General features: G+C 32.2%; 2 protein-coding genes across 3 annotated transcripts in view; one reads left to right on the top strand and one right to left on the bottom strand.

Annotated features, from left to right (window-relative positions):
- Positions 1-2,201: 2,201 nt before the first annotated feature.
- LOC132758919 (carboxyl-terminal PDZ ligand of neuronal nitric oxide synthase protein-like) lies at positions 2,202-10,174 on the top strand. The gene is made up of 3 exons (XM_060750625.1): positions 2,202-2,359; positions 9,456-9,668; positions 10,077-10,174. Exons 1-3 carry the CDS (start codon positions 2,294-2,296, stop codon positions 10,113-10,115), a joined length of 318 nt encoding a protein of 105 aa, XP_060606608.1. The 5' UTR covers positions 2,202-2,293; the 3' UTR covers positions 10,116-10,174.
- A 7,528-nt stretch (positions 10,175-17,702) lies between these two features.
- The window catches only part of LOC132758918 (uncharacterized), a 7,210-nt gene continuing 4,067 nt past the window's right edge, over positions 17,703-20,845 (bottom strand). For both annotated transcript variants that reach the window (XM_060750624.1, XM_060750623.1), the window contains exons 6-10: positions 20,766-20,845; positions 19,944-20,084; positions 19,526-19,596; positions 18,566-18,724; positions 17,703-18,026 (exon numbers count right to left, since the gene is read on the bottom strand). The exon at positions 20,766-20,845 is cut by the window's right edge and continues 73 nt beyond it. In XM_060750624.1, the coding sequence (XP_060606607.1) occupies positions 17,823-18,026; positions 18,566-18,724; positions 19,526-19,596; positions 19,944-20,084; positions 20,766-20,845 (655 nt within the window). In that variant the 3' untranslated portion in view covers positions 17,703-17,822. The remainder of the gene's footprint in view (positions 18,027-18,565; positions 18,725-19,525; positions 19,597-19,943; positions 20,085-20,765) is intronic.

Genomic DNA, 20,845 nt, shown 5'->3' with positions numbered 1-20,845 from the left:
TGTTACTTGAAATTTTGTTAACACGAAAAAAAGAATTTCTCGAAAATCACATTGACTTAAGCTGAGGCATTTGGCATGACTTTCGTATAGTGTGTGTGTGTTTTTGTGTGTGTGTGTGTGTGTGTGTGTGTGTGTGTGTGTGATTTGTTACAAATTCTGTCCAAGTTACAGTAAATAATGACAATATGGTGCAACTCGGGGGTCATGGGTTTTCCTTCTATGAAAACATTGATACATAAAAGTATTCTTCTCTAAATTAAAAGGCGGCAAGATTCTGGATATTTGACATGTAATATTGTCTAATAGAACTTGTTGAATGATAAATTATAATTGGATCAAAATTTGCCCCGCCTCGAGAGATTATGGTTTTTAGGCTCCACTTTTTTAAGAAAGAAAGTGAAGCTATTGCAATAACCATTTTGTCGGGTACATTGTTGACCAATACATTCCCTAGCAGCAATTGAATTTCTTTATCATAAAGTAACTGCCATAGCATCCATTGACTTTCCATAGTAACCAGTGATTTCAAAGTCAGAATCATTGTCTTTCCAAAAAAGTATCGACTTCAATTTTAAACGATGGCAACCAGTGACATCCATAAAAAACAATAACTTTTCATGGCAACCGGTATCTTCCACAGTAGCAATGACTTCAATGGCAACAATTGTTGTCCATTATTAACCGGTGACTTTCAAAGCAACTATGATCAATAGTCATTGTCAAAATAGTAAACTTTAGTTTTGTTTAGTATGACATGGCCCTTTCTGATTAGGGGTTTGACTTGTTAATAAAGGCATTATAAAAATAGCATTTATGAAAATAAATCTCCTATGACAAGACTAGAGTCAATAAATTTAAAATGTTACATGTCTAATTGGCATGTATGAAACTTTTATAATTTATCATTTTACTGTGCTGAAATCTTACCCTGTCCTTGGATGACATAAATAAACAGTATATGATAGTAAGATCTCACTTGTCCATCGTACATTTGGTTGAAACTGTCGGATGTAAAAATTTGGAAGAACATCTTAGTATTGTTTGTTAGCTCTTAAACCATTCATTGTCAAAAGCTGCAGTATGATAATCAGAAAACGGAAGAGCTGATTATACCATCATGTTTCTTTATTGCGAGCGTTCTTGACAATCAATTTAAATATGATAATCAATATACTTTGTAAATGTATCATTCCAATTTGCCCTCGCGAAATGTTCTGGATTATAACCATTTTAATTAGTTCTTCCTGTCTGTATGTTATTGGGGTAGCTGTAGCTTATTTAAATAATCAGGATGAAAACAAGATTGGAAAGTGGTCTGTAAAGGGAAATAAGCAGAACTAAACAAGAAAATATTAGAAAACATAGACGATAGGTCTGTAATTTTGTCTATGCTTTTAATCATTAATGTATCCCAATGCTCAGTCAGTTCCGTTTCTATGTAAATAGCATGAAATAATTTGGGCTTAAACCAATCTTCCATTGTTAAGATCGCAATGGAGAGAAATGTTAAAACCTGTATCGCTCTTTTAAGCAGGTTGAATGCATTTAAAAGATTGCAAGATTTTTGCTGATTATAGTTCACAACCCATACACAATGAACGGGAATTGTATTTCTGTTTAAAGGTACTGTAATATATTTGCAGATCCGTATGTCTGTGGATATATAATATATAACATTAAAGTTGGCTCTTTTGTACAGTTTATAATTATTAAGATGTATAAGGTTCTTGTTACTTTAAGACCATATGTTAATGGGTTTCATAAAATATATTGAGCACACATTATCTTAAATTAATTCCTAAAGGTATTTTGTCAAAATAGCATGGTTGTCATTCTCGTGAAGCTATAATTAATTAACTTCCTGTTAATTCTATTTTATCATCAAATTGCAAATTTAGATTATACTATTATACAATGAAGAAATGACCGAAATGTAGTGTAGATAAAGTTATTTTTGTTTATCGTGGCAGATAATGTTAATGTGTATATCATGCTGGTAATATTGTATATCACTGCAGCTTATATTTTGTAAATCATTGCAGGTAACATTTGTTGGTCATTGCAGGTAATGTTTTGTTAGTCATTTCATAACATTTGTTTTTGGATGCAGGTAATATACAGGTCATATTATATTTTGTTAGTCATTTCAGCTAATATTGGTTTTGTCATTAAAGGTAATATTTTGTTAGTCATTGCAGGTAATATTTTGTTAATCATTATAGGTAAAGATGAAGAAGATAAATCATCATAAAGCAGAAGTAACAGAGAAAGTTCCCCGAGTACACCACAACCAATGCCACCAAATGAACTTGTCCTAAAACAGAACCATCAGATAATATATCAAATGGTCTCATCACAAGTAAGTTAAAAAAAGATATTTATATGCCCGGAGACCTTTGGGACGCATTATAAGAGCATTACATACTTTTTTCTGATTTTGATAAATATATTAGTGTTAAGATTATTCTGTATTATACTCGTATAAGATGCTAAATAGGACAGAAATTTATTTATTCCGCATGCAAATTACATATACAATTTTATGTTAATTTTATTATTATCTGCCTCTTTTTATCAGGAAGCTGATATTTTTACCTTATTTTACCAAACAATTGAAGAATTTGCCTTCTTTAACCACAACTTATTGAAAATCTCAAGTCAGTTTACAATAACAATAATTTTCAGTTCTCAGAAATTCAAAATTTTGAATGAGGGCTTGCAGGCTATAATTTTAGGATGGTTTGGTAGAAAATAGTTTTTTTTATATCTGTAAATACAACTATGGAACGTAAAATCCAAACTGACAAAAAGAAATTCACTGTAGAAAATTCAACTACACAATTTACGATGTAGTTAGAAATGTTTGTATTTACATATAATAGGACACTTGTTGATCTATTTAACAATGAAAGAAAACATTTCCCTAAAATTATTATCTCATCAATTCACTCTAAACTAAACTGGTTCTTTTACCATGAAGATATATAAAAAAACACATTAATTCCGCTCTAATCAACTGTCATGTTTAATAAATGCTTACAGATATTCAACACTCTAATTCTTATGAATACATAGTCTTCTTTACTCCCCAAGGTAGACAAGTGTATTGAGCAATAACAGCCTTCCCGGCTAACAACATGTTTCATAGCGGTTACTGCAAGAGTGGGAAAAAAGGGAGCTTTTTTCCATTTTGTAGATGATTGTTTATATATTTCTTCTGAATAAATGAATTTGTCTATAGAGGATAGATAGTGTCTGTTAGTAAACAGTCTACAAAGTTCATACTTTGCAGACTGTCATGTTAATATTTATATGATAAAAAAGATATGATGATTCTCAAATCAAAGTTTTGTACTTTGTGTGAAATCAACTTATTATGATTTGAATATGGAAAGGCAAATTTTCAAATAAAGGGAATAAATTTATAAAGATAAAGAAATTAAGATCAGGGGTTTCAGCTTAAACATATATCTCAGGTATTTGATTGGTCAGAAACTAGATCAGAGTGCACCCTTACCAATGACAATCCAGTAATTTGAGACAACGTTCAGTTTTAGTTTTTTTGTTGTTGTTTTCCATTTCAGGTGATATGGATTTGTATATGCTTGATTTGTTTCTATGAAAGTCCTCATAGATAAAGAATTTAAAAAATGTTGATCATAGTCGCAGCTCACTGAATACACCCCAGTTACTTCAGTAAAAAAGTGAGCGATAGTGAAACATTCGACCGATGCAAAGAAGAATAATCAAAGTCTTGTTTTCAGAATTATTGCATTTTTTTTATCAAATATGGTCTAAATTTTCCTTTTAAGTCACCAATAGCAAAATTAAATAAAATTTTCACAAGTCATATATTTATTTTCCATGCCTGTATTCTCGTGCTGTTTTACTTTGTGTGATTCTATTTTTCCTTTTTTAGAAATTTACAATTCAAATTCATTTTATCTTTACTATGGCAACCTACAAAAAATATATCTCAAAATTATGCATGCAGGATTTTGTTCAGATGGGAATATAACTAAATTGATCACAGGTTTCCTGGTTTCATTAAAAAAGAACAGAAGGGGGTATATGTCATGACGTTTAATGAACCATTTATTATATAACTGATTGATTTAAATCCTTCTGAATTTGTCATAACTTTTTTGCCATTTTATTCCAAATGCACAAATCTTCATTTCATAAAATGCATTTATTATGTGTCATAAGTACAAGTTTGACTTCAAATCAGACATATGAAAGGTATCTCCAGATGCCCAGATCATTAACTTAAATTTCTATAATGACAACACACATGTTCCTGTGGCTTATCTCTTTCCTGCCTGCTTGCGGCCACATGATTTCTCTCATGGTTCCAGTGCAAACCAAGACCTGCCAACACATCTCTACCAACTGATCATAGCCGGCACTGTAGGCTGTTCGTTTAGTAAATCTTTTGAAATATTCCCTAAAAATGATGAACTGTTATTGTCAAAAATCAAAATTAAAAGAAGTGTCGATTGAAGGTATTAAGCAGGGGAATGGTTAATACCAAATCAAAGTTAAATCAGTTTAAAAGATGCTGATTGTCACTTTCAGCTGAAACTAAAGAAAAGGTACACATCACTTCCAGTGTAATAGAAACAATTTCAGATCTGTCTCTTTAAGCATATTTAAAAATAATTCGTCTGTCATGTCTCGTGTCATTATACGTAAGATATAAGTTGATCATATTTTAAAGGGATATTCAGGCAAAATAATGTCAAAAATATCAAAATGATCTAATGTACTCAAATCAACATAAAATGATTTTTCTTGAAGTTTCAGCATGAATTTTTGTTTAAATTCTTTATATTTTGGGTTTGAAGCATAAATATATCTATATATGTTGAACAAAATTGAGACGCCAATAGAATCACAAAATAGCTTTAAACAAGTCAGGTGACTTGAACACACCCTTGAAGTTACAATAACAGATATTCTGGATATTGTGTGATTGAAACAAGCCAAAGTCATTCATTTGACATGTTCTTTAAACGTTTCCAGAGTTCACTTTGACAACTATTTTGAAACACTAGCGCTCTAACCTGACCCGCGTGGGTCAAGTTAGGAAACCACCATTTTATTCTTTATATAGAGAAAAGTTTTGTTCCGTTGACTGTCTAATATATTTATTTTGAGGGCATTTACAGAATAATGAATGAAAAATTCAAAACTAAGATATGAAAATTTTGCCTGTGTCTCCCTTTAAACTAATAATGATAATTTGCTGCAGTATTTAATCTGATTGCAGTTTTAAAATGATTGAATATGCCTTCTGTAGACTTGTATAACTTGGGCAATGTTTTAACCAATGTTGTAAGCAGTTTACCGTGACAGAAAATTGAATGAATGTTAGAGTGGAGATCAATCATAACACAAGTAAATTATTTGGTAAAAGTTTAATAGACAAGGAAACTAATCAGAATTTCTGGTGTCAGATTTCTTCCCATTTTAGGAAAAGTGCTTTTGATGATGGAGGAATGTTCCAAAAATTTAGAAACATAGTTTTCACTTATAGATAAATAAGATGTGTTTAAAATTTGTCTTAAATTTAAGCAGTAATAGTCCATCATAAAAAAATTGTAAAGGGAGAGGGAGAATTGAAGCAAATAGTAAGTTGTTGACAGTTGCGGACTCTAATGAAACAGTTCATGAGAAAAAAATGTTAAGTGCAACATCTTTCATGCCCCCTAGCACCGGAAGTGGTATTCAATCCTCTAAAATAAAGTACTGGAATCAAATTGATTCTGAAGGACCAGAACAAATTGTTAGGACAAAAAGACTATTTTAATGAAATGTTCGCTGACATAACATAAAGTGTTTCAAAGGGATCTATAATAAGTTATTGAAATCCATAACATTTTACATTGTCACCAAGAATAAAATGAAAATCATAAACCAAAAGTTAAAATAAAATCTAACAAACCTACATTTTAATTATATGCCACCAAAATGGCTAGCATAAGCAAATTAAAATAAATATCAAATTTATGGACAGGTAAATAAAATATGAGGTTAGCAACAACTCACAAACTTGTTTGCTGTTTTGTTATTCAAAGATCATTCAAAGTTTCAATAATCCTATAAAATAGTTTTTATTTTTTTATTTTCACAAACATTTAGTAAGCATGGCTAGACTGATATATAATATTCTAATTACTTGAACTTATTTGGTGTCGTTAAGGAATGCGTTCATTGAATGTGCCTCCCTTCCTTGTTGATCTTGTTTTTCATATTTTAGGGAGAATATAGAAAAGTCAAAGTGTCAAAAAAGTATACATTAATAAATGTTACTGGTTAACTGCGTCAAAAGAAATGAATCTACGAAAAGGACTATCAAGTTTATTTCACGGAGAAATGCTGCTTGAATAATGAACTTGATAAAATTTTATGCATGAATAAATCAAAGTTATTCTGCTGAAGAGATTTAATCATCTGATTTTCTTTTTTATAGAAGAGGCTAGTAGTCAAAAATGGGTTTGTAAGTTTGGTCATATTGTTTGATCTGCAATTCCTGTAACATGATCTTGGTGGGTTGGGGTTTAAGTAAATAAATATTCTACAAGCTTAAAGGTTACTGATCCTGTAATTTGTAAAACATTGCTCTTAGTAGCATGTATGAATTTTGCAATATTTATCATTTTGTCATTTGAAAAAGCAGCAGTTTGATCAGCTGTTCTCTGTTCCTTTTTAAACTCTTAAAGAAATGGAAAAGTGTAAATAATACTTTACTATAAAGATAATTGTATAATTCACCTATACTTTTTATGCTAGAATGTTAAATATGATTGTATTATAAATGAAACCTTATACATGTACATCATTTCTACCTGATATAGTCTTTATTTCCATTGTTTTAAAATGTTGAATATTTTTCTATGCACAGAAATTCCGGAAAAAAAACTAAATGTCAATTTGAATTGTATATGTAAATTTACCAGTACACATACACCATTTACACAGTGCAACACACAAAATTTAATTAGACTGGATTTTTTAAGGAGTTCCACTAGAATTTAAAAGGCTAAAACATAAAATATGAAATTTTTATATAAATCAATCAATGTTCTGAAAACGGCAAAATAAATCAGCAAAGGATTATAAAGAAAAATATTTGATAGTGCAATTCTCAGTTACAATGTACTTGTCCAGACCTACATTGTAAAATGTAGACCTACAAATCTCGGAAAATTATTTCACAACCCATCATGTTGATAAACATCAGTGGAGTCCCTTTAATCTTTTGTTAACTTTGTCAATATAACTGTCATGGGTCTGTAGCAATCAGTGTTCCTGCTGAATAATGTCAACATGAAGAAATAAAGAAATGATTTCAAGTATAAATATTAGGCATTGATAAGACTGTGTCTCCGATTTTGTGAAACAAACAATACAATGAGGCTATTTTGCCTTGCGTCGCTATATTTTCTCAGATGTCCATATAATTTATCATCCATTTATTGACAACCCTCTAATATTACCACAAAATCAATTGGATTTGCATACTTTAGCTGTTTGGAACGTTCGGAGATACTTTTACATGAGTTTTTGATAGGTTTTCGTAAAATTGTGACGGACTTTACGACTTGATGTCTCATTTTATATCTGCCTCAATTTCCATGATCAATAAAAGCACTTCTTCAAGACAAACTTGCTATTTGTGAGACTTAAGAATATATAAAGGGTAAAGAATGGAATTACTTTTCTATTTTATCACAGTTTGATTCCCCTGGCTTGTTATACAATTTTCTCAAAACTTCACTGTCATAATTGAGATATTTGTCTCTCTATTTCCTTCTAAGATTTTTACAGTTAATATTGCATCAACTAACAAATTTATAGATGCACCCTTGAAGTACTTTTTTTCAAAGATGATAGGAAAAGTATGCTGTATAATATATAACCATTGTACTTAATAATATTTACCCAAAGAAATAATAGAAAAGTGAAGAGCTGCACTGGGAAATTTAAATTAGAGTCATAAGAAGTTTATTTATAAAAAAATTAATTATTCGAAACCAAAAACAATTTGAACTACAGGGCAATATCTGCAGAGCAACCCTTCGTAAATCAATAACCTCTTTACAACAAGAGTAAGTAACAATACTTCTCAAAATAAAACCTTAAAATAAATCTATTCTCTGAAGTGCGGCCGCTCTTAGTAAAAATTAAATTTTTTGCCTCATCAAGGGTGTTGCTATTTAATGATGTGCATGGTGTACAATGGTTATAAATTGAATAAAATGTATTGCAGGAATAATTATTTTACAGAAAACGTTATAAATACAATTAATAGCCTTGTAGCTTAAAAGGGAGAAACAACCCCTTATTCATTATGTCAGGAAATTGAAGCCTAGAAGAAACCACTATAATAATTATACAGAAACATGTTAACAAAATTTTAGTAAAACCTTTATATATTTCTTGAGAACCATGCAAGCATTTGGACAGAATAATTGACATTTTGTTACGTAGGAAGATAAATCTCCTCTGCCTGAAAAAAGAAAGTCCATTTTCTTGTACTATGTAATGGTATAAAGCATATTGCATTAGCACTGTCCAGCATAACAATGAGATATCCTTATAATAACTTGCCATTAAGTTGACAAATAGGAAAAGACATAATCCTATAAAGAATGCAATGCTGAGGAAATAAACGTAAGTGTCTAGACCTCTATAATAAGACAATACCCTTGACTATTTATCTTAAGTGCAAAAGGAAAGATAAAGTCTATCTTTCAGTGGTATTAAATATTTTAACGTAGCTTGTAATTCCATGTCACCAGATATTTAAAGTAGGAATGCTGTTGACTTCATAGACTAGTATTTTCATGTTCCCATGGTAAAACATTATACTTCTCATCTACATTTAAACATTTTGGCACTTTAACATTAAAGAACTTTTGTCATAAATGTTTCAAAATCAGTTACGGCAAATAATTAATAAGTCATTATAACGAAAGCAAAATAAAATATTTTAAAATATATATATTATATATCAAGGTGGTCTTTAACGTCACATTATGCCTCAGAAATCAAGATGTTTTAATTCTTTAGAAATGTCAAACATGATGGTTGTGTTTAATTATGTTTTAACAATGGATTTAGAGCATGTTATTGTTTAAGAACAGAACGAAGTAGAGCTGAACGTGAGTTATTTGTTTAAAAGGTGGCGTAATGTAAACAAAGTATTATTTTGACTTCCATACAAAATACTAATTCACTATAATTATACCAATTGCCAAAACAGCAAAAGAAGCAAATAAATAGTTTACCTATGTGGCAAATGAGTACTTGTTTTGGAAACTAACAAGATACCCAACCAATAAAACGTTTGCGGAATATAAAGGACATAGCATTTCTGGAGCATAATTGGTCTTTAGAAATATGACTGAACAAGTAACAAGTAAATACTTTCATACTTGTAATTAAAGGGTCAGACTGGCAGTGCTATGTTAATATCAACCCTCAATGACGAAGATGATGATGTCATAGCTTCAGATCAGTCAGTCAGCGAACAGCATCAAGTAAAGTTACTACGGCAACAAGTAGAACATGAACACCAGCAGACACAGGTGGCTGTAGCACAGGTTCATCTCATTAAAGAACAGCTAGCTGCTGAAACAGCTGCAAGGATTGAATCACAGGTTTAACTGCTTTTGTTAAGTTCTATGTAACTCTTTAAAGAAGGGGTCTAAATTATAGAATTCTGTCATTAATCAATTTAAATTTGAATTATTTAGTCAGATGATAGAGTTTTCTAATTAGATGATAGAGATCATTATATGAATTATGATGATTCTTAATCTTAAAACTGTGAGCATGCTTATTTTCATGAACATTTTGAAAATTTATTAAATATAAGATATTGTGAAGTAGAAAAATATATTAATTTTAACATTATAAGCAGCGCTTACTATCCATGTGAATAAGTCTAAGTAGAAATCTAATACAAGTGACTCAATTGTTTTTTCCCTTTAAATGTTAGCATTAAAATAATTTATGTTTACCTATACTGTATCATTTATTGTGACAGTAAAATATTGACTTTGCAGGCACGTACACATCAGTCAGCTGTTATTACAGAACCGTGATTTATTGGACCATATGAAACAGATATTGTCGCGCTTGCAGACACTCGAAATGCAGGCCACATGATACAAATAAAATGATTGAACAGGTAAATATTTTCCAAGTTAATCTCTGTTTTTTAAAGACAAGCTTAGTTGAATCTGTGGAAAGGCAATGTAAATTTGTTTAAAGACCAGCTAAGTTTAATCCTTGTTTAGACCAGCTTAGTTAAATATGTTGAAAGACAAGTTACATCTTTGTAAGGACCAGCTAAATTAAATCGGCGTAAAGCCTTGCTTTAATCAAATTAGTACTCAAACTGTTAAGCAAATATGTAGTATGACCACTAAAGATCGGCGATTAGTTTTTTTAGATTAAGAAACATCTAAGTCAAGTATATTCACTGCTGTAAAATTGCTTATTCAAATAGGGAAATTTAATACAGAAATAACCTTTTGTTACAAGTAAATAAATATTATCTTAAATTTTGAAATGATGTTAAACACAGTCTAACTTCATGTAAGTGAAAATCCAATCACAGATTCATTCCAGATATTACTTAAGAAACCATATTTACAGCTAAATTAAACAGTCAGTTTTGAACCAGAATAAGTTGTAAATTAGACTAAAGCTTTTGTTTCGTAAAAATCCTTATATTCTATGCAATTGGAACATAATTTTCAATTTTGGCATAATTAAATGTTCGTTCATGTAAAAATTCATATAATTGAGGGAATGTTATAATGAAATTACATGCATAATATGTCAAAGTTTCGTTTTATTCAGGCAGGTAGTCAATTTTTAAAACTTGCATCCTTGTGCCACCATGCCTTTACTTGGCAAGTATGACTTTTAAAGGGATAAATATGAGGGAAAAAATAATCAATTTTATCAAACATTTTGAATTATTTTCAAGTTGTAACTTGATAATAATTAATTTTCTTTGATGATTTCAGGGAAGTTCTTTGCCAGATATGACCACTCCCCAAAGTGGACCTGTGTTTTTACCAAGATCATTGTTGCCTGACAACATGATAACAAGTCAAGAACTGTGTTTGACAGATGATAAGAAACCTCTGTTTGATACAGACTCACCTGATAGTGGTCATCGTGAAATGTCTAGTGACAGCCTTTCGTTAGTTCTCCAGCATCTGGGCACTGTCCCATGACGATCGCATGAAGTATAGTTTTGGTTTCGGATCCCCTGTACGCTACAAACAGACAAGCTATGAAATGACAGCTGTTGTGAACAGTAACCCATTTGCAAACAGTAAAGAGGACATTTGTGACAATGACATTTTGGATTTTACAAATGTAAGAGCTGTCTCAAACGCACTAGAATCTAGTGAAAAGGATTGTGGCTTAGGAGTAACTCCTAAGCTGAAACCGCCCCCTGAGTTTCGAAATTTTGAACCCTTCAGAAACTCACAAGTCTCTGATGATTCAACTAACTCCTCTAATTCTGAAACAGACTCTATGAAAGATGGGATTGTGAATTTCACAGATAGTGATTATTATAGTCACACAGGAAGTAGTTTTCATACACAGTCTATGGACAAGTCTGTCGCGCCATTTGAGACTAGTGCAGATTTGAACTAGTCTGCTGGTGTTTTCAGGTCTAAGTTGGAATACCATTGTAACAATTTTAAAGATGGATCAATAATGCAGAAATATTTTGATGATGTAGGGCAGTCAAAAAGACGTGCAAGTTTTTCTGATGAGGATAACACGGAGAGTTACGATGAGGTACAAGCTCCATCCCCACCCCCGCCATACACAACCGTATATGAGGACTGAACCTTGTGCATTATTTTGAAGTGTGTGATGGGAGAAAAACGTATTTTGAAAAGTGTGTTGCGGAAGGAAAACGTATTTTGAATAGTGTGTGAGGAAAGAAAACGAATATATATTTTCTGATGTAAACAGATTCTCAAAAGGAAAAAAATGTAATAATTTTTTTTCATCAGAGATAGACATAAATTGTCTTTAAAAGTGATTTATGTTTTTTATACCCCCGCCATTAAATAGCTAGGGCATATAGTGTTACCCCGTTCCGTCCTTCCGTCATCATCAGTTTCCGTTCATTATCATAGTAATGGTTGCACACATTCAACTCAAATTTGACATATGGATATAACAGAAAAGATAATATAAGAAAATACAGGTCATGATTTGATAATTTTTGCCAGAGTAATGCCCCTTTCACTTTAAAAGTCATACAAAATTTTCAGTTTCCATTCATTATCTCCCCAACAGTATTTCACATTAAACTCAAATTTCACATATGGTTACGTCAAAAGGAATGCGTAGGTCAAGTTCGAATTTGGTCATGGTTCGATGATTTTTGTCAGAGTAATACCCCTTTCACTTTGAAAATAATACAAAATTTTCAGTTTCCGTTCATTATCTCTCCAACGGTATTTTAAATTCAACTCAAATTTGACATTTGAATACGTCAAAGGAATGCGCAGGTCAGTTTCGAATTTGGTCATGGTTTGATGATTTTCGGCAAAGTTATGCCCCTTTAACGTTGAAAATAATACAAAATTTTCAGTTTCCGTTCATTATCTCCCCAACGGTATTTTAAATTCAACTCAAATTTGACATTTGAATACGTCAAAGGAATGCGCAGGTCAGTTTCGAATTTGGTCATGGTTTGATGATTTTCGGCAAAGTTATGCCCCTTTAACGTTGAAAATAATATGAAATTTTCAGATTCCATTCATTATCTTCCCAACGGTATTACACATTCAACTCAACTTTGACATATGGATACGTCAAAGAAAAGCGCACGTCAATTTTGAATTTGGTCATTGTTCGATGATTTTTGGCAGAGTTATGTCCCTTTCACTTTGAAAAAGGGGAATTTTCAGTTTCCTATCATTATCTCTTCAACAATTGTTCATATTCAACTCAAATTTTAACATATGGATATGTCATAAGTATACACTGCTCAAGTTTGAATTTGGTTATTGTTTGATGATAACTAGCAGAGGTATCCCTCTTGAAATGTTGAGTTTCCGTTCATTATTTACCCAATGATTGTACACATTCAACTCAAATTTAATATATACATACATCTTAGGAATAAGCAGTTCAAGTTTAAATTTGGTTGTGGTTCAATGATTTTGGAAAAAGTTATCTCTCTTGAATGTTGGAAAAAATTTGACTTTTTAGTTTCAGCACTCATTGTTTTGTAGAAATGTATGTAGTCATTATTTTGGTTACAAATATGCAATTTACAAAAGGTTAACACTGAATAGTTTCAGTACCTTAAACTTTGTATAAAATAGTTTGTGTTTACATTGAATAGTTTAAAGGGCTTTGAATTTAAAATGAAAAAAAAATAGTGTGTGCAAACAAATTTTGAACTGAATATTGTAACATCTGAAATTTTGGCGGCACGCGGGGGCATCCGTGGCGTGACGGCACATTTCTAGTTGTTTTTTTTAGGATTTAGTTCTGTATTTATTTTTCTAGTCACTGTAAGGCTCAGACCCCTCTACCTAACCTTAACTCCCACCAAGCCCCACCCCGACCCATCCAAAAAAATATCAGTATTTTTGGGATAATTGATTGTTCTGCTCATTATCTTTTGATCAATTTTTATCAGTTTTGGACCTAAGTTTGTTTAACTAAAGCATATATATTTTGGCCTAATTAATTACATATATGTACATAATTATTTTGTAAATTGCTAAAAAAATGCAAAATTATCATTGGCTCATTGCATGCTCTCATCATTTATTAATTGTCTGTATATATTGAAAGGTTTCTTTGAACTATCACATTAAGACGAGGGAGCTCTGTCATAATTCAATGCTCAAAAACAATTCGATTATAACTGTAAAAGAAAAACGTCCCATTTCTAATAACAGATATCTGACAGACTATATAAGGTTTTGTTTTAACAAAAGTTGATCTGTTTTTACCTTTTATTTAATAAAATTCAAGCAATAGAATGTTATTAGAAACTTTTACTTTCTGTTTATGCTTATCAAAATAACATTAATTGTTAGCGTTTTTTTAATTGATCGCCAAATTTTGCTTTCAGTATCATTTAAATGAAATTCACATTTTTATAAGATTATTTTGAAAACTATACAGGTTCATTTTTCACACTAGATATATGTATAGCTTTGACCCATATCTGTGATATTTCTAAAGGTAGATATAAGGTTTTAATTGGTTGTTATATTTTGTAGTTATATTTCTATTATAGATTATAATTACTTATATAGAAAACTTCTTACATAATAAATTAACTTCTGCCTCAAACCTTATTGTTACCATGGCAAACCAAGCTGTCACCAGTGCACACCTTCATGTAGCTGTTACCAGGACAAACCTGTCACCAGTGCACACCTACATGTAGCTGTCACCAGGGCAAACCTAGCTGTCGCCAGTGCACACTTACATGTAGCTGTTACCAGGACAAACCTAGCTGTCACCAGTGCACACTTACATGTAGCTGTTACCAGGACAAACCTGTCTGTGAACCTAACTGTTACTACCTTACTACGTCAAACGTAATTGTGACTAGGTCAAACGTAATTGTTACTTTAGATCAAACGTAATTGTGACTCGGTCAAACGTCATTGTGAATAGGTCAAACAAAATTGTGACTAGGTCAAATGTAACTGTGACTAGGTCAAACGTAATTGTGACTTGGTCAAACCTAATTGTGACTTGGTCAAACCTAATTGTGACTTGTTCAAACCTAATTGTGACTAGGACAGACCTAATTGTGACTTGTTCAAACCTAATTGTAACTAGGACAGACCTAATGGTGACAATGGCAGACCTAATTGTGACTAGGACAGACCTAATTGTGACTAGGACAGACCTTATTGTGACTAGGACAGACCTTATTGTGACTAGGACATACTTTTTGTGACTAGGACAGACCTAATTGTGACAAGACGGACCTAATTGTGACTAGGACAGACCTAACTGTGACTAGGACAGACCTAATTGTGACTAGGACAGACCTTATTGTGACAAGAACGGACCTTATTTGTGACTAGGACAGACTAATTGTGACTAGGACAGACCTAATTGTGACTAGGACAGACCTAATTGTGACAAGAACGGACCTAATTGTGGACTAGGACAGACCTAATTGTGACTAGGACAGACCTAATTGTGACTAGGACAGACCTAATTGTGACAAGGACGGACCTCAAATTGTGACTAGGATAGACCTAATTGTGACTAGGACAGACCTAATTGTGACAAGAACGGACCTAATTGTGACTAGGACAGACCTAATTGTGACAAGAACGGACCTAATTGTGACTAGGACAGACCTAATTGTGACTAGGACAGACCTAATTGTGACTAGGACAGACCTAATTGTGACAAGAACGGACCTAATTGTGACTAGGACAGACCTAATTGTGACTAGGACAGACCTAATTGTGACAAGAACGGACCTAATTGTGACTAGGACATACCTAATTGTGACTAGGACAGACCTAATTGTGACTAGGACAGACCTAATTGTGACTAGGACAGACCTTATGTAAACGTATGTCAGGATGGGGAAAATAAATAAAATTCTTTTACAGTTTTCTAAGTTTATAACAAGTATTTTGGCAACAACAGTGTCTAGTGAGTTAATATTACTGGATATAAATACATACCAACTGACAAGTTTGGATAACAATGTCGTTTGTAAGATGTTTACTGTATTTGAACTTTGACGGTTTGTAAACTTTATTTGCATTACTTGGAGGTCAAGACCGAAGTGACAACATTGGTTGGATTCCGACTTTTATAAGGCTCGTCGTTTGAAATCCACCAATGAAACACCAGAAATCCGGAAATCCTCCAATGGACAGACGGCCGGATTTCTGAATCTGAAATCTTGGATTTCAATGGCGACCATATTGAAATCTCATATAAAATCTAAATACGAAAATCATTAATATACAAAAACATGTAGTGAATACTTAAGGATTTTTGACCTTAATCAATCATAAACTTTACCTAAATTACGTTCTTGAATTGAATTTGACTGAAATTGATATTAACAATAAGAAATCTTTAATATAAAATATGAAGTGACAGATTTCAAAGATGTCTGTCATTGGACGTCTGCTACACAGAAAATGTAAAGAGAAAATAAGTTTTCTGCTATACAATAAGGTAAGATGAACATTCCTATCAGCTTAAATTGCAAAGTCAATAAGTGTTAATACAGTGTTCATTCAGATCAATCAGGTAAGTGAATCTTTATCTTGTAGAAGTCAACAATATATGAAGCTATAGGATTTCACCATGTCACTTGGATTTCATTATAAGTTCTGTTGTAAGTACATTTCAGGTTTATGCTAGAATGTCAGATCCTTACACTTATTGTGACTAGGACAGACCTTATTGTTTATATGACAAAGCTTCCTGACCAGGACAAAGTCTTCCACTCATCACGTGATAATACGTATTTTCGTCGCCGTATTATAACTAAAAGCAATGTAGGGGAGACAACCACTATTCACTAATAATACATTATTCATCAAGAGTTACTTACCTTACCACCGATGTATTCCTGAATGAAGTAAAGAAGTGCACTCGTAATGCTTTAAAATACTGCAACACTGGATTGCGAAAGTTTAAAATCACAGTAAAATGAATACATTCTACTATGTTCCATCCTTTAGTCAGTGTAAAGCGCAAAAAGGTAACTTTCCGATCCTACCTTTTTATCTAACATAATATAATAGCGAGGTGTTCCGAATTCCTCTGAAAGAACCAATGCAGCTGCCTCTAAAATAAGAGCTCCCATATAAAGAGTGGCTCTTCTCTGGTACAGCAGGTAAACGATTAAAGGACATAAACGGCAAATATTCCAGGAAAGTGTTAGTTTTGATGATGCTGGCTGTAGTTACTTACGTTAAAGAACAATAAACGGTTGTAACTTCATCAGATACCGAACACAATACAAAAAGTTCAATGTATCAAGCTGTTTCATACATTCTTTATTTGAGATAACAAATATATGAAAAGGTCTAGATAATCTTATGAGGAGGTAAAATTTAAAGTAAACGAATGGTGCTCACGTCTTTAAATAAACTGTATTTTTACATGTATTCACCAGACAGCATTGTCTATCTGTAATTTTGTAAATTATTGTTCATGGTGCGGGAGTGTATATAAAATGACGGAAATAAGTAAATGATTTACATGCATTGCTTCTATTGCGTCAGACTTTTCATCTGCTCAATTTTTAATTATATTTAGGATTACGAAAATAAGTATTGCAGACGAAGTCACAGACGCATATAATGACTGACGCACTGAGGCTTTTTAGTTCGACTTTTAAAAAAAAATAAAGGTATTGTTACATGTCGGCATTTCCGTTGCAAATGATTCAAACTTAGACAAAAAAACAAAACATGTGTGACTAGAAAGACCTTTTAAATTAAAAAAGGAATAACTTTTTTTCTTTAATTTTCTATTTTTAAAGATTTGTACCAACCATTTTTATTTGTTTGCTTTAAGAAAAAGTATTGCCCCCGTCCGACGGTGGCTCTTGATTTGTAGTTTCCTTTTTTAATCCGTCTTTTTTTCTGGCGGTGGGGTGCCAATATAAAATGGAAAGACAGATATATACATTATGTTTTATTACTTCGTGCTTCAGGGATAACAACACTTTAGTTAGTTTCTAAATAAAGTTTATCCCACCGAAAATAAATAGATTTAAAAAATAAATTTTAAAAAATGAAAATTTATTTCTTCTGTTTAGAAAGTACTAAAACAGCTTCGCCTAATTTTATGAAATCTTCCATGGTATTGTAAACCTGTGCTGCTACTCTGATCATTAAGTGCCCTTCTATGATTACAACCGCGATCTGTACATCAAACTGATCCAGAATCAGCTTCTGAAGTTCTAAATTTACCTTTCCTTTAAATACATCTGTACATTCATCACCCTGAAATAAAAGATGCAAAGATAATTTACCTGAACCGTCCTGGGTGTTAGCATGGTTGATATTTGTCTGCACCTCTCGTTAATATTTTAAAAAGAGAACCGGGAGTGACAACATTTAACCCCTATCTTGTCGGTGGCATCTGAAATGTGAACAGCCTACGTACAGACTGCAAGCTAAGATCAGCCGACAAATCCATGCTGTCTGAGCACGGTCTGCACTGGTCGCTATTCATTAAGTACTTATTTTAAAATTTGACCTGAAAATGATGAACCTCTCTCATGATTTTAGGCTTGTGAACTCACTTTAATAGTTCAGATCTATCCAAATCACCAACAGTTCTTCTTTAAAGTAACATATTGGTTTACTAAATGAAAGTGTCTCTATATGTATGAACTTATTTGTACAACTACACCGACGTAACAACAACAATAAAATAACAAATCACTAATAAGTATTGTCTTTCTTTTATGTGTGTTTCAAGTTTCAAAATTTGTACCGAGAAAGAAAATAAACCAGATAGTGATAGCTGATATGCGTACCAAACGGTCAGAAAATCCAGGTATAAATGGCAGATGTAGTATACGTAGACAAGGTGCCTCCATGTGCTCAGGGATCGCCAGACGCTTTGTTTTCCACTTTTCCTCTAAATATGCAAGCCCTTTGGTAACCAATGTTGAGTTATGCTGAACAATTTTGTCCTGAATAGATGTTTTTCAAAACAAAATATGAAGGACTAACATTAAAAGAAGGTATAATAGTATCACACAAAAAAGCTTGACATAAATTAGATTATTGCGGATATAAGTAAAAACAATCTTGAAATCGAAATGAATAAGTTCGAAATATCTTTTGATAAATGTCTTTAAACAGTTTAGTTCACACTAAAGGTTACACAAAGTGCACTTGGTGTGCCCTACATGTGAACCTCAAGCGTGCTCAATTTTACCCTTAGAAGTGTTCTTCACAGTATTTCAGTTTGTATTAAAGCAGTTACCTTTAAAGTTGCATGTCTTCAGGTGAGCCAAAATATTTGAGAAAAATATACTGAGATTATAAGAATAGTACTAAGATTTTAGATTCAGGTAAAACAATTATTTTACATGTAATTTAGGACCAATGTTGCTGTATTTATCATCCTATTTCTACCGTGTGACAAACGCTGTGAGGGCTATTATTGCATATTTTTACCTAAATTTACATTGGTTTTAAGTGTCGTTTGCCAAGGGGAAATAACTTTCTTTGTCTACTTCAATATGTTACTTTTTAATACATTTTCAAAAAAATCATGAATCTGGAGGCATGCTGCTTTAATTTAAACAAATATTTTACTGGGAAAGAAACACCGTAGACAAAGATGCACATGTATGCTACACATTGTGATGAAATTTTAGTTTTGTCCTCTTTAAATAAATTGTGAATTATTTCAGACATGATTTGAAACATGTTCTGTATAAGACAGTAAAGAAAATATTCAGCAGTGTTCAACTATTTAGACATACCATTCCGCCAATTCGGTTATAGTAGGCAATTCCGTCAGTAGTACACAGGTATGGAGTATCATCTTTTGTACCTAAATGAGAATTATACGTTATAAAATAAGTAATCTTCAAAGCACGAATTATTATTATTATAAGTTAAAACAATACAGCTAGTTAATAATATTGATCTTTGGCAGCCTTTATATCTCAAGTCTTTAATTTTTAATAACTTAAATACCATTAAAAATTTTGCAAATCAATTATAAATTTTCATGAACGAAAATAAATAAAAATGCAGTAACTGAGTTGATACAGCATTCTACTGTAATCATACAATGAAAAATCTATTTAGTCAGACATAAGGCAATCATGGAAAAATATATTTAAATGTTGTTTTTTGGGGGGGTTTTTTTGGGGTTTTTTTCAAAAATATAAAAACCTTCATAAGCAAATCCGTCGTGTAAAGAGTCATTGTCAAACGCTGATGTTACAAGGGGTTTAAACCATGTATGGTGGCGTTTCGGGTTCATCCATATAAATGCGCACGATCTTGGACAGAAAACCCATTTGTGAAGATTACCTTAAATAGACAGTACCTTATTTCTAAACATACATACAAATGGAGTTAATTGAAATAAAGTTAATGCCATAAAACACATATATTTCAAGATACTTAAGCAGGCAAAGAAAATTGATATGAAACCGTAGTTATGAACTGATTTAGAAACAATTAGTTATATTTTATGATTGACTGATTGATAATCGTTAATTGATGTTTAAGCATATTCTTAGCTTAACGCAAAGTTGAGGGCATTTCATTCATATTTCAATAGAAAATACTATAATTGGCGAAGAGTTCCGAATACATTGTCACTATGACAAGTTATGCAAAGTAATGGTACTATTTTTTCCTGGTTTAATTAAACGTTGCCTCAACACAGTATATGTCATATGGCGATTTCCCAGGTTTACTGGTGGAGGAAATCCTCAAGTGCCCCTCTGTACATGTTTTCAGCCAGAAGCGGACAACTGGGTACAATTTCTGACGTTCCATAAGCCGGCAGGATAGCTTTCTCACGTGAAGAATCCGAAGACGCTGGTGCGGCTCGAACCTACGACGGTGAGAGACAAATGGTTTGAAGTCAACGGCCATACCAAGTCGGCCACGGAAGATAATGTGAGCCGCGTCACGACAAAAATGCTGGTCGCAAGCCCATTATGTTGGTTTTGTCGTGACGCGGCTCAATATTAATGCATATACCCGTATAAAAGTCAGCATCAATGTCTTGTATATCAACTTTAAGTTGACCCGGAACATGAGCGGCATCCACGACAACAACA

The sequence above is a fragment of the Ruditapes philippinarum genome, unplaced genomic scaffold (genome assembly GCF_026571515.1).
Source record: "Ruditapes philippinarum isolate M1 unplaced genomic scaffold, ASM2657151v2 ctg1705_1_1_1_1, whole genome shotgun sequence".
In the NCBI taxonomy this organism is placed as follows: Eukaryota; Metazoa; Mollusca; class Bivalvia; order Venerida; family Veneridae; genus Ruditapes; species Ruditapes philippinarum.
Note: the sequence above shows the minus strand (reverse complement) of the source record. Positions and strands in the feature narration are given on the sequence as shown.